The sequence below is a fragment of the Coenobita brevimanus genome, chromosome 14 (genome assembly GCF_032717465.1).
Source record: "Coenobita brevimanus isolate Jiangsu-jjx chromosome 14, ASM3271746v2, whole genome shotgun sequence".
NCBI classification, from domain to species: Eukaryota; Metazoa; Arthropoda; class Malacostraca; order Decapoda; family Coenobitidae; genus Coenobita; species Coenobita brevimanus.
The window spans coordinates 22,626,056-22,640,673 of record NC_136967.1 but is presented as its reverse complement, the minus strand read 5'-3'; the positions used below and the strand labels follow the sequence as shown (position 1 = coordinate 22,640,673).

At 41.8% G+C, this 14,618-nt stretch overlaps 1 protein-coding gene across 1 annotated transcript in view; it reads right to left on the bottom strand.

Annotated features, from left to right (window-relative positions):
• Cog6 (conserved oligomeric Golgi complex subunit 6) overlaps nucleotides 1-14,618 on the bottom strand; it is a 149,211-nt gene that overhangs the window by 89,477 nt on the left and 45,116 nt on the right. The window contains exons 4-5 of the mRNA XM_080264805.1: nucleotides 3,019-3,196; nucleotides 2,041-2,210 (exon numbers count right to left, since the gene is read on the bottom strand). Of these exons, the coding sequence (XP_080120931.1) occupies nucleotides 2,041-2,210; nucleotides 3,019-3,196 (348 nt within the window). The remainder of the gene's footprint in view (nucleotides 1-2,040; nucleotides 2,211-3,018; nucleotides 3,197-14,618) is intronic.

Here is a 14,618-nt window from a genome sequence, read left to right as displayed (position 1 = left end):
TGTGAGTGAGGTGGAGGGAGAAAGAGGGAGGGGGAGGCCAAGGATGAGATGGAGAGATGGGGTGGAGAGGTATATGAGAGAGGGGGTGTGAGTTGGGAGCAGGGCAGTGACCTGGTGGGGGACAGGGCGACTTGGAGGCGATTTGTTTGTGGCCACCCCAAACGGGATTGTGGCGTCTGGCAATAGATATATATATATATATATATATATATATATGTATATATATATTTATATATATATATATATATATAATATATATATACTGTATATATATATATATATATATATATATATATATATATATATATATATATATACTGTATATATATATATATATATATATATATATATATATATACAGTATATATAAATATATATATTTATATATATATATATATATATATATATATATATATATATATATATATGAAGCCTCTGTGGTACAGTGGTACAGTGTGCGTTTCGTACACAGGTGAGCCAGGGTTCGCGCCCTGGCAGGGTAATAAACTTTGGGAGTGTTCACCTGGCCACGTACTGCATTGGCGGACACAATGGGTGCTGTGGTTGAACCAGTGTCGCTTACTATAAAGTATGCTTGCACCCAGTCGGCTTGCAAGGGCCGATTACACTTGGTTCACAGACTACACACACATCCAAAGCCACTCCAACACTACAATTACACTTACCAGCACTTCTCACCCTACATACAATCTCTACTAGACAGCCTAAGCCACTTGGTAGAGATACGTTGGCTGTATCGTCCCGACTTCAGTTGGGATAGACCGGTCCTGCAGTGGATACTCAAATGGCTGATGATGATGATGATATATGTATATATATATATATATATATATATATATATATATATATATATATATATATTTCATTCATCATCCAATCCTACGTTGCCCCATGAGGAGCGTACCAGTCCAGGGCTAGGCAAGTTGGTTCTGACATTTAAGATGAGAGTGACCAGCCTCACTCATCCCTGAGTGGTGTTACATGAGCAATATACCCCAACCACCCCTTGGATATAAATTTTCACTGGCTCAATCCGATTGGAGCGCAATAATTACCCACTAAACCACCAGGCACCAAAATTTGGCTATATGGTTACCATCCAGCATAGTAAATGGTTTCCTGGTGTACAGAAAATCATTTGGCTTGGCACTCAGTGTAGAGTCACCCACAAGCAGGAGGAGGAGGAAAGAATGAAGGAAAGAAAAACAGAAGAGGGAGTGTAAAGTCACCCGAAGGCAGATGGATGAGGAAAACATGAAGGAAAGACAGAAGAGGATGGAAGTAAAGAAGGATGGAGGAGAGGAAAGCGCAGACACCCGAGAGCAGCACTACATCGAGTGAGTGGATGGTGAGTGCCCTCACCTACTACAAATATATATATATATATATATATATATATATATATACACACACACACACACAATACACTTAGGTATGACAACTTGTACTACTAAAGTACAGTACATCCTGTACTGTGCTATGTATAGTTTAGAAAGATAGATGATTAGTAAGACATACTGCAACTGAAACTATCTATGAGGACAGCAGTGGGTGAAAGTGAAGGTGTGACATGTAAGGTTCACCATGGGCACAAGTGGATGGAGTAAACACTGAAGAGTTTTGCTGATAAAACAATTATGGTAGGGAGGAAAGAAATTTAAAAACTATCAACTACAGGGACATGTACAGTATATCAAGCCTAAGGACGGTGAGAGTGGCACTTATCATGGCTTATACACCATTTATTGACAATACGTGTTAAAGAGAATAGGCTTGGGATAGCTAAATACGTGGACTGACAAATGCCACAAGATTATGTAGGTCCATGATGACAGATATAAACAGTAGTGCTGACACTGGCACTGTGAATGATATGTCAGTTTTGGATTTCAAATACAGTATCTGTACCTTTATACAGAATTTTTCCCATCATTCAACTACAGTATGCTCTAACCAAGCAGAGCAATCCTGGATGAAGTGAAAAGTTCCATGTAATAAAAAATACAGAGCAGGACTGACTTAAAGAGCACAGGTCGCTCCTGTAGTGCTGCGAGAGCATCTGCAAGAAGTGGAGAGGGATCTGGGGCACGGCACTGGCCTTGGCACCAACGGTAGAGTCGCTCCAGCCCTGTCTCACGACACACATTCATTTGCTCCATCACCTCCAATGCAGTTTTTTGGTGGCCAGTCTGACCAAGAAAGACAGAACCATATTTAAATGGGCAACTGCAAATGATGAACATTCACAACAATTATCTTTTTTATACCGGTAGTTCATTACTGTCTACAAAGGTATGCAATAATGAACTTCCATAGTTTGTATTCCTAAGCCTTGTTAAGCATTCATTTAATGGTATTTACCATAATCCTCATACTTTAAAAGACAATATTAGAGAAAGTGGGGACACCTACCATTCACCTTCTGATGTAACTAATGATATCTTCAAACTCTTTGCTGTAAATTCCAATGACTCTAACACTATTTTCAACATGTGTATGTACACTATACATCACCATAACCACCTCAACAATCATGGTAATCAATACTTTTTCTTGCTTGTCGTACATTTGTAAAAGCTTCTATAATACTCCATTAGTCTAATGTAATGTGTCAGACCCATAAATGCTGAAGTTAATCTTGTATTCAAATCGTCCCATCATCACAACCTGAAAATATCTGCTTCAAACATTTCCTATCACTCTAAAATATTGTTCACTACACATCGGTAATGTTACCGGTAACTGATCAGTATATATTCTTCCATATAATGTAATCTTATCTACAAAGCTCAGCAGACTCATTATATAGTTCATTTTTGCAATCACTTTGCTTATCTTTACTTTTTTCACAAGGGAAAACTATGTTTTACAATACAACACTGAATAACAGATTTCCTCATCTCAAATCATGCTATTGTGAAACATAATAAAGTACATTTTATATAAAAAGCTAAACACCTCCTTGTAATGCACTGTACTATATATTTCATTACTCACTTGAAGCAGGTATTTTGTATTGTTTCTTATTTTCATGGTTTTCTCCAACACAGAAAAGAACTCCTGCGTAATGGGTGCCTCTCTTGTAGAGCCCTTGATGATGGTTACTTCCTCAGATGTAAGCTGGAATGTCTTCACAAAAGCTTCAGCAACATCTTCTTGCATACGTAACTTGTTGCTTGGAATGGGACACAAAGAATTGATATACTCAGTGGTATGTGGTAAATCTTCGAATCTAGTATTGCAAGCAAACCCTTTTTATGGGGGTATACTCTTATTGATGTACTGTATATATGATGAACAGAGACTAGTATGATTAAACTGCATTACAATACAGGTGCAAACCTTTTTCTTACACAACTAAGAGAAAAATACAGTAATCCCTCTCCTATCTGATATAATAGATCCAAAGGCATGTCCAGAAAGTGGTCTCGTCCGGAAAGTGGGCCCCAGCCTCCTGGACTTGTACTTATGGACCCTAACCTAGCCTGACTTAGAAAAACTCCTATACAACTCCCTACTGGACATGCATAGGACCTATTTAAACCAATTTAAGACCCTTTTCACACCAATAATGGACATAAAGCATGAAGTAAATGAAAAGGAACCAAAGATTGAGGAATTAGAAGTGACTGTACCTCAGCCAGGGTACTTACAGCAAGTCTGTGGCTGCCTTCTCTAAGACTTGGCAGTGGTGAAAATGCTCTTCAAGCATGTACAGTAATCCAGTTTTGTGCTGCACTTAATTCTTTGCACTGTGAATTACAATGGTTTAACACTGCACATTGTTCTTAACTGCACAACACCAGTTTCAACCGCCAATTTGTACTCCACAGTTAATCCTTTGCACTCTAAATTCTAATTTCTTAACACTGCACAACACTGTAAATTCCTGTGTGGTCTAGTGGCGAGGTATTGCAGTTTATTCACAAAAAACGAGTACGTGTGGCACCCGTTGCGATAAGCATCTACTCTCGATCGGAGTTAGGCAGTGACTGTTGATGAAGGGGAAACAGAGTTGCCAGATCGCAACGCCCACATTACCAAACTCCTCAATTTTCATTACCAAATTTAGCTTTTCATTACCAAATTTGTAAAGCTTGCATTTTATGCTTCACTAATTATATATAGCAGTGGAAATACATGTAATCACTCTCCTTATAATTAACAGCATGTTGATTATTTTCACACTATGTAGGCTAGCAGATCAATCAGAGAGAGCAAACAATCCACCATCTCCATCCTGTGTATCCTCATACATGTGAAAAATCTGTTTGATAATGCATTGTTCTGATTCATTACCAAATGAATTTTTCATGACCAAATTGGCCCACATTTGGTAATGAAAAATACCAAATGGCACCCCTGACAGGGGAGGGGGGACGAAGGGAGGGGTGAAGGGGCCGTGATGTAAACAGCTGTTCGGTGCCACGCAGCAATTTCAAATTACGGATGGGAGAAAATTAGGATTTGGGGGGGATTTTTTTCTTTTTTTTTTTTTGGCCAGTTTTGGGTTCTGAAGGTCCACGCCCACAATGTCTGGTAAGTGGGGTGTCCGGAAAGTGGGCATCCGGATAGTACGGGGATTACTGTACTCCCAAACTGCTTAGCCCCTAGGCTGTGGCAACCCTAAACATTTCCCATGTCCAGGGTGCAGGAAAACCAGTTAAAGAGAATTGTGCTTTCATCATGTGTTTTGACCCACTTATAGCTAACCAAACATGATAACATTTTAGTCAGACAAAGTTTACACTCCACACTGGGCATTCGGGACCCACTCATCAAGCATATGCATGCAGTAGGCGTGAAAAATGACCAAAAAGTTTACAATATTTCACGTGGTTCTTCCAGAATGTACGATGCCGTCTACCAACTGGTACTTCCAGAATGCTATACGCAGCCGAGGGGTTAACAACAATAAATGAATAATAAATGAAATTACAGGTACCACTACCTACTAAAATATCTGTTATTTAGAAAGGCACTGCATGATATAATATAGCTAGTAAGAGATGAATCAAACAAATGAACTTAATGGATACAATTAAAGCTTAAGAGCACATTGGCACATGAGTACTGCACAGTAAAACAATTCTGTAATCATACTGAAGAATTTAAGAGACGCATATAGACTCAAGATTCTGAAGAAATGGTGTGGATGTCTGGAACGAGAATAAAGTGACGGGCGTAAGGCAGAATAAAAGCGTGCTGCGGTGGTCTTTTGGGAAGTACTATGATTGAAAATAATGTAGTATACGTGTTTTTAGCTGTGAAAATGGAAATGTTTATTGAGTGACGGGAAGATCGCAGTCGCGCTGCATGTCGGCCATATGCTCCGTTGATTTTAGCCTTATTTTCAGTGCTTATTGTCCAAATACGGATTCCAAACTACCTGTACGTTGTAGTATAAAGTTTACTGTGACAGAATGAGGCTGTGGTAGAGGGGAAACCGGGTTGCTGGAGGTGTGAAAGTGAAGATTTTGTTACCCAACTTTGCAAGTCTCCACCAGTCCTTGGGTAGTCCACGAAGGCTCAACACCTGTCTCTGGAGAAAGCTGAATGTAAGTACTATCTGCCATACCAATTATAATGTTCTAGGGTTAATCTCTGATTTTTGGCTAATATTTTCCTACAGGTACTCAGACCGCGATCCAACCCCGCCACACGGGGGGGGGGGGGGGGTCGGCTGTACATGGCCGCTTTTTAGAGGTTAAAAAATTATTCCTGTGCAGGCCAGGGAAGCAAACAAATTTCTGAGCCTGAGCGAAGTTTGAGTCACAGAGACTTTTACTTGATAACCTAAATCATGTGGAAAGGAAGAATATTATATTTAAGGTGGTAATCAGATGAAGAGGGAGAATAGGGATATCATAGGTGAGCAGTGGTGAAGAATGATGAAGGAAGGGTAATGGTGAACAGTGGGGATATTAAAGACGCATGGAGAGCACATTACAGCCGGTTGTTGAATGAGGAGTATGACTGGGACAGGGAAAGTTTGGAGCCAGCAGATCCAATGTTTGGCCCTTTGCCTTTGATTGATGCTGCTGCTGTAAGTGGGGCAATAGGCAGGATGCAGGTGGGGAAGGCAGTGGGTGCATGTGGGTCGACTTATGAAATGTTGAAAGCCTCAGGAGATATAGGGGTGAGGTTAGTCACCGACCTGATAAATACAATTATTTATGAGTGTGTTGTCTCAGATGGCTGGCTGAAGAGTCTAACTGTAAATGTGTACAAAGGGAAGAGTGATACCATGAAAAGAAATTATAGAGGCCTAAAGCATTTAGACCAGATAATGAAGGTAATGGAGAGAGTTCTAGAACGTATGATTAAGAGAAAGAGTGCGTACTGATGAGATGCAGTTTGGATTTATGCCAGACAAAGGGATCATTGATGATATATTCACAGTTTGAAAGCTTCAGGAAAAATATATAGGAATGAAAAGGGAACTGTACTTTGTCTTTATTGATATGGAAAAGGCCTTTGACAGAGTCCCTAGAAAGGTGGTGAAGTGGGCAATGAGAAAGCTTGAGATTGTGGAGTGGCTGGTTAGGGAGGCTATAGTCGTGTAAGTTTGTGTTCGCACCAAGGTAAGGGTGAATGGAGATTTGGGTGATAAGTTTTCTGTGAATGTTGGTGTGCACCAAGGGTCAGTTTTGAACCCCATGTTGTTTATCATGGTACTTGAAGCCCTCTCACGTGACTTCAGAAATGGGCTCCCATGGGAGATTTTGTATGCTGATAATTTGGTGTTGATTGCAGAGAATGAAAGGGAGGTGGAGGAAAGGTTTTGGAAGAGAGATGGTATGGAGCACAAGGGCTTAAGAGTAAATGTAGACAAAACAAAAGTAATGGTATCTAGGGCTGGTTGTGGTACTGTCAGAGGAGTGAGAGCGGCCATGTGCGATTTATCATGTGCATGGGAAGAAATTCCATCTAGCGCAGTCTCTCTGAGAAGTGGATGCACAAGAGATGTAGTGTTATTAGAGGTGGACTGTGAGATAATGCTGATTTCATGTGTGCAGTGTGTCAGGGAGGGCAGGCGTGATAGGACTGAACTTGCCAGTGAGTCTCCTGAGTATGTGGAAGAGTTCTGTTATTTGAGAGACATGTTATGTGCTGGAGGTGGGACTGAAGTAAGCTCTGTGGCTTGAGTGAGAAGTGGCTAGAAGAAGTTCAGGGAGTTTTTGCCTCTCCTGACATTGAGAGGGCTCTCCCTTCATGCTAAGAGATCTTTTAATGCAACAAGTGTTAGGAGTGTAATACTGTATGGTAGTGTGACTTGGACAGTAAAGGAAGAGGATATTCGCAGGCTCAACCATACAGAAATGACGATGATTAGGTGGATGTGCAGTGCAAACCTGAGTGTGAGGTCTGGGGAGGCTAGGTTTCTGATGGATGAGTTGAGAGGTAGGATGGGACTGGAGTGTATTGGTGTAGTGATGATGAGAGCCAGATTGAGAGGGTTTGGGCATATGGAGAGAATGGGGGATGATGAGAAAGTGGGAAGTGTTAATGTTAGGGGTAAGGTTGCAAGAGGTAGACCGAAAAAGACCTGGGACGAGGTCACTGACCGTGACCTATTGGATAAGGGATTGAATACAGAAGCTGCCAGATATCAAGCAGCATGGACAGCTGCCATTAGGTGACCAAGGCCAACACATGCAAGCATGTTGGAGCCTTCAGAAATAAGCAAACAAACAGCTGTTGTGGGGTTACACAGTTAAGCCATACCTACGATTGTCTGTTTCTGGCGCAAAGGAAGAAACTTACTCTACGTTCTCAAAGATGGATTTCGTTTCCCAGTTTTCCAACTGTAGGTTAGGTTAAGTTTGGTTAAATTATTAGGTTTTGTTAAACCAGGTTAGGTTGGGTTTAGTTAAACACTTAAGACAGTCCCTTCCATCACTATGCTGATGAATCAAACAAAAGTTGTCACAGCTGAACAGCTAAAAACAACTGGTTAACAGATTTGCCAAGAACGTTTAGACATGGGTAATGCATTATGGTATCAGTGATTCACAGGCTACACAATTACCGGAAAATGTCATTTTCAGGAAGGCAACAAGAACTAGTAAATTTCAAGAACTAGCCAGGGAATTGCAATGTAACTCTTGTTATTTTTTTTTTATATATTTTTTTTTTTGGGGGGGAAGGTTACTGTAATGTCTATGAAACTTTTTTAAGTATTTCTCGTAAGTTCCCATGTGTGAGTACCAGAGTGAATGTCAGCAGGGTGATTTTGTGGAGGGTTTGGTGGGATCTGGGGTGAAAAGGGCAATTTGGAAAATGTCCAATCTAGGTTAGCCCTTTATAATGGAAACATATGGAATCTTTATTTATATACGTATATATACATATATATATATAGATAGATAGATAGATAGATAGATAGATATAGATATAGATATAGTTATAGATAGATAGATAGATACAGTAATCCCCTTACTATCCGGACGCCCACTTTCTGGACACCCAAATTACTGGACATTGTGGGCCTGGACCTTCGGAACCCAAAAAAGGCCAAAAAAAGGAAAAAATCCCCCCAAAATCCGAATTTTTTCCCACCCGTAATTTGAAATTGCCACACGGCACTGAACAGCTATTTACACCGTGGCCCATTCACCCCTTCCTTCCTTCTCCCTCCCCCCTCCCCTGTCAGGGTTGCCATTTGGTATTTTTCATTACCAAATGTGGGCCAATTTGGTAATGACAAATTTGTTTGGTAATCAATCAGAATAATGCATTACCAAACAGAATTTTCACATGTATGAGGATACACAGGATGGAGATGGTGGATTGTCTGCTCTCTCTAATTAATTTGATAGCCTACATAGTGTGAAAATAATCAACATGCTGTTAATTATAAGGATAGTGAGTACATGTATTTCCACTTGTATATATAATTAGTGAAGAATAAATGCTAGCTTTACGAATTTGGTATTGAAAAGTTAAATTTGGCAATGAAAATTGAGGAGTCTGGTAAAGTGGCTGTTGCGATCTGGCAACTCTGTTTCTCCATCACCAACACTCCAACAGTTACTGCTTAACTTCCATCGCGAGTGGATGCTTATCACAGTGGATGCCACACGTGCTCGTTTTTTGTGAATAAACAGTGAATAAACTGCAATACCTCACCAGCAGGCCAAACGGGAAGTTACAGTGTTGTGCAGTGTAACAAATTAGAATTGAGGGTGCAAAGGATTAACTGTGGAGTGCAAACTGGCAGCTGAAATGGCATGGTGCAATTAATAATGCGCAGTGTTAAACAATTTTTTTTCATTTTGCAGAAACGTACATAAGCTAAGAGAGCTTTGATCCCTACATGTCAAGTGGGGTTGGTGGAGGATTAGTGCCCCTCCCTGTAAAACAATAAACTCTAAGCCACTGGCCACCCCGTCTGGGATACGTGGCGTCTGGCAATGGATGGATGGATGGATGGTTAAACAATTATAACTCACAGTGCAAAGAATTACTGTAAGTGCAGCACAACACTAGATTACTGTACTGTATGTGCTTCAAGAGCATTTTCACCACTGCCAAAGCCTTAAGAAGGCAGCCACAGATGTGCTGTAAGTACCCTGGGTGAGGTACAGTCACTTCTAATTCCTCATTCTTTGGTTCATTTTCATTTATTTCATGCTTTATGTCCATCACTGGTGTGAAAAGGGTCTTAAATAGGTTTAAATAGGTGTTATGCATGTCCGGTAGGGAGTTATTTAGGTGGCTTTCAAAGTTAGGCTGGGTTAGGGTCCTTAAGTACCAGTCCAGCAGGCAGGTGCTCACTTTCCGGACGGGACCACTTTACGGACATGCCTTTGGCTCTATTACAGTGGATAGTGGAGATATTACTGTATGTATATATATATATGTGTGTGTGTGTACATACAGTAATCCCCGTACTATCTGGACACCCGCTTTCCGGACACCATATTTACCAGACATTGTGGGGCTGGACCTTTGGAACCCAAAAATGGCCAAAAAAAAAAAGAAAAAAATACCCCCCAAATCCAAATTTTTCCCCACCTGTAATTTGAAATTGACGCGCAACGCCAAACAGCTGCTTACACCAAGGCCCCTTCACCCTTTCCTTCTTCCCCCCCCTCCCCCTCCCCTGTCAGGGTTGCCATTTGGTATAATTCATTACCAAATGTGGGCCAATTTGGTAATGAAAAATTTGTTTGGTAATGAATCAGAATAAAGCATTACTAAACAGATTTTTCACATGTATGAGGATACAAAGGATGGAGATAGTGGATTGTGTGCTCTCTCTGATTAATCTGCTAACCTACATAGCATGAAAATAATCAACATGCTGTTAATTATAAGGAGAGTGATTACATGTATTTCCACTTGTATATATAATTAGTGAAGAATAAATGCTAGCTTTACGAATTTGGTAATGAAGAGTTAAATTTGGTAATGAAAACTGAGGAGTTTGGTAATGTGGCCGTTGAGATCTGGCAACTCTATTTCCCCATCATCAACACTCCCAACAGTTATTGCCTAACTTCGATCGCGAGTAGATGCTTATCGAAGTGGATGCCACATGTGATCATTTTTTGTGAATAAACAGTGAATAAACTGCAATACCATTAGACCACATGGGAATTTACAGTGTTGTGCAGTGTTAGGAAATTAGAATTTAGAGTGCAAAGGATTAACTGTGGAGTGCAAATTGGCAGTTAAAACTGGCATGGTGCAGTTAAGAACAATGTGCAGTGTTAAACAATCATAACTCACAGTGCAATGAATTAAGTGCAGCACAACACTGGATTACTGTACGTGCTTTAAGAGCATTTTCACCACTGCCAAAGCCTTAGAGAAGGCGGCCACAAACGTGCTGTAAGTACCCTGGCTGAGGTAAAGTCACTTCTAATTCCTCATTCTTTGGCACCTTTTCATTTATTTCATGCTTTATGTCCATTACAGGTGTGAAAAGGGTCTTAAATAGGTTTAAATAGGTGCTATGCATGTCCAGTAGGGAGTTGTATAGGTGTTTTTCTGGGTCAGGGTAGATTAAGGTCCATAAGTACAAGTCCAGGAGGCTGGGGCCCACTTTCCGGATGGGACCACTTTCTGGACATGCCTTTGGCTCTATTACATTGGATAGTGGAGGGATTACTGTGTGTGTGTGTGTGTGTGTGTGTGTGTGTGTGTGTGTGTGTATGTGTGTATATATATATATATATATATATATATATATATATATATATATACATCTATCCATCCATCATCCAATCCCATGTTGCCCCAAAGAGGAGCATAGGAACCTGGGGCTAGGCAAGTTGGTTCTGACCTTTAAGATGAGACTGACCAGCCTCACTCATCCCTGAGTGGTATTACGTGAGCAATAAACCCCACCACCCCTTTGGATGAACCTACACAGGCTCAATCCGACTGGAGTGCCTTAATTACCCACTAAACCACCAGATGCCATAATTTAATTATATGGCTACCACCCAGCATAGTAAATGGTTTCCTGGTGCACAGGGAATCATTTGGCTTGTCACTCAGGGTAGAGTCACCCACAGGCAGAAGGAAGAGGAAAGAATGAAGGAAAGAAAGACAGAAGAGGGAGTGTAAAGTCATCCGTAGGCAGAAGAAAGAGGAAAGAATGAATATATATACAGTACCCTTGCATCCAGTATGCATTTGTCCAATACTATTTGCATCCAGTATGGTCAGCAAAAAAATAAAATAATTTATTACTGTAGCATGTGGAGAGGATGGAGGGTGAGAGACTGACGAGGAGAGTGTATATGAGTGATGTGGAAAGGGAGAGACAGAGGGGGAGGCCGAGGATGAGAAGGAGGGATGGGGTGGAGAGATACATGAGAGAGGGAGGTGTGAGTTGGGAGCAGGGCAGTGAAATGGTGGGGGACAGGGCGACGTGGAGGCGATTTGTTTGTGGCTACCCCATACGGGATTGAGGCGTCTGGCAATAGACAGATAGATTGATAGTATGAATTTGCTTGGGTAGTAAAGATCAGCTGTGCAAAGTGGGCCAAATCAGAAGAGTTCTTCTCTAGTAATGACGTGCTGCATCCAGTACTACTACAGTATCCTCGCGTCCAACATGCGTTAGTCCAGCATGATTCGGGTCCAGCACGGAGAGCAATTAATTAGTATTATTTAATACGATTTAATTACTGCAACACAAGTGTGTTAGCATAAGACGCACAGAGCTCCGAGAAGTGGGCGAAATCCGTAGAGTTCACTCTGGCACGATCACCCCCGGTCCAACACGGTCATACTGGACATTCCCATGATGATGATATCCAATGAAAACTTCTGATCAAGTAGCCTTCCCCGACCGCTATCGTGACGTGATCGTGATGCCGCCCAATTAAAAACACTTCTGGTGTCACGTGATGTTTTGTTTAAATTTCTCCCGCCACAGCGCCACTCAGTCGCATAATTGCATTGGAAGGTGCTTTTTTCTTGCTGCATTTTCTGCTCTTGTTACTGCATTTTACCCTGCTCACAATGCCTAGGATGCCTTCTGAGAACCCCAAGAAGTGTCGGCACCTCCCTCAGGCCACCAAGCTAGAAAGCATCGAGAGGAAGAAGAAAGGGGAGAGGAAAGTTGACATTGCCAAGGCCTACGACATGAATGAAGCCAACGTGATCATAATAAAAAACTAAGACAAGATCCTGGCAGCCGAAGGCTATCACACAGCACTTCATACCAGGTTTGCTGAGGATACGATGGTAAATCGGAACGGTGACGTGGTAAAATTGCCGACGATACCACAGGCATTTGGAATTCATCTGGATGGATTCCTGCCGAGGATACGGGCAAAACAGTGTGACCAAAACCCAGGCGACTCGACAGAGAATGTATCGTACTACAGCATTGAACATTTAGCCTGACACTGAATACATATCAATATTTTAGAATAAATATCAATCGTTTTGAAACTCTTCTCATTGGCGTGCGTACCAGTTTATAAACAAAGCTGCTTCTCCTTATTCTCTACTGAGTCAGCAACAGCGATCACTTTCCACAGTCACGAGACGGGGCTCTGGCAACAGTGTGAGAAGCATGCACTTTGCCGAGGATTACAGTGCTAGGACAGGCAGAAGCAGGACCTTCCATGGCTGTGAACAAAGATAGTGATTCTGAGTGTGATTTCGAAGGATTTATGAGGGAGGTTGAGAAGGAGCAACAGCCATTACCCGCAAGTGACGTCAGCAGCCATCCTCCGGGAACCCAGTAGGACTACTTACAGCCTTGGATACCACCTTCCATTCCCAGCAAGCCCACCAACACTCTCCTAAAAGGTTAGTTATCATTCATAGCACAGTACCTATCTATCTATCTATCTATTGCCAGACGCCTCAATCCCGTTTGGGGTGGCCACAAACAAATCGCCTCCAAGTCGCCCTGTCCCCCGCCATTTCACTGCCCTGCTCCCAACTCACACCCCCCTCTCTCATATACCTCTCCATCCCATCCTTCCATCTCATCCTCGGCCTCCCCCTCCCTCTTCCCCCCTCCACCTCACTCACATACACTCTCTTCGTCAGTCTTTCACCCTCCATCCTCTCCACATGGCCAAACCACCTCAGTGTGTTCCTCATAACGCTTCCTATCACATCCACATCCACACCACAACGCTCCTTTATATCCTCATTCGTCAGCCTGTCTCTCCACGTGACTCCACAGGCTCCTCTTAAATAACTCATTTCCACTGCTCTCACTCTTGACTTGTGTCCTTCCAACAATGTCCAAGCTTCACTTCCGTACGTTAGAGTTGGTATCACAATACTGTCATGTAGTAACTTTTTCACTTCCATGCTCACTTCCCTGTTTTCTATCACTGCTTTCAAGGAACCAGCAACCTTTCTTCCCTGCTGTACCCTTTCAAGCACTTCACCCTCCAAACCTCCATCCTTACTCATCACACTACCCAAATACTTAAACGTACTCACATTTTCCAATTCCTCACCATCTAACCTCGCTGTACATTCACTAACTTCACCTCTCTCAAAGACCATCACTTTACTCTTCCCTACATTCACCTTTAGGTTCCGTTTCTTACACACTCTCTCAAACTCATCCACCAAGCCTTGCAGCTCCCCTTCGTCTTCTCTCAACAACACAGTATCATCTGCAAACAACAGTACAGGGAGTTTCCAAACACTATCCTCTCTCACCAGGGCCACTCCAACATCCACTACCCTACCTTGTACCTCTTTTATTACCCCATCCATGTACAGATTGAACAACCATGGAGACATGACACATCCCTGTTTCAACCCAACTTTCAAAGAGAAAAATTCATTTAGTTCACCATCCACACGCACTGCAGCCTTCGCACCATCGTACATACTCTTCACAGCATTCAACAACTTCCCATCTACTCCATATATTCTTAACACTTTCCACAATCCTTGTCTATCCACCTTGTCATATGCTTTCTCCAAATCCATGAAAGCCGCATACAACTTCTTTCCCTTCTCTAGAAACTTTTCCACTAAAGATCTAAGAATGAATATCTGATCTACACAACCTCTTCCCTTCCTAAAGCCTCCCTGTTCTTCTCCAGCTAATTTCTCTGTTCTTTCTCTAACTCTATCTATAAGTATCCTACCAT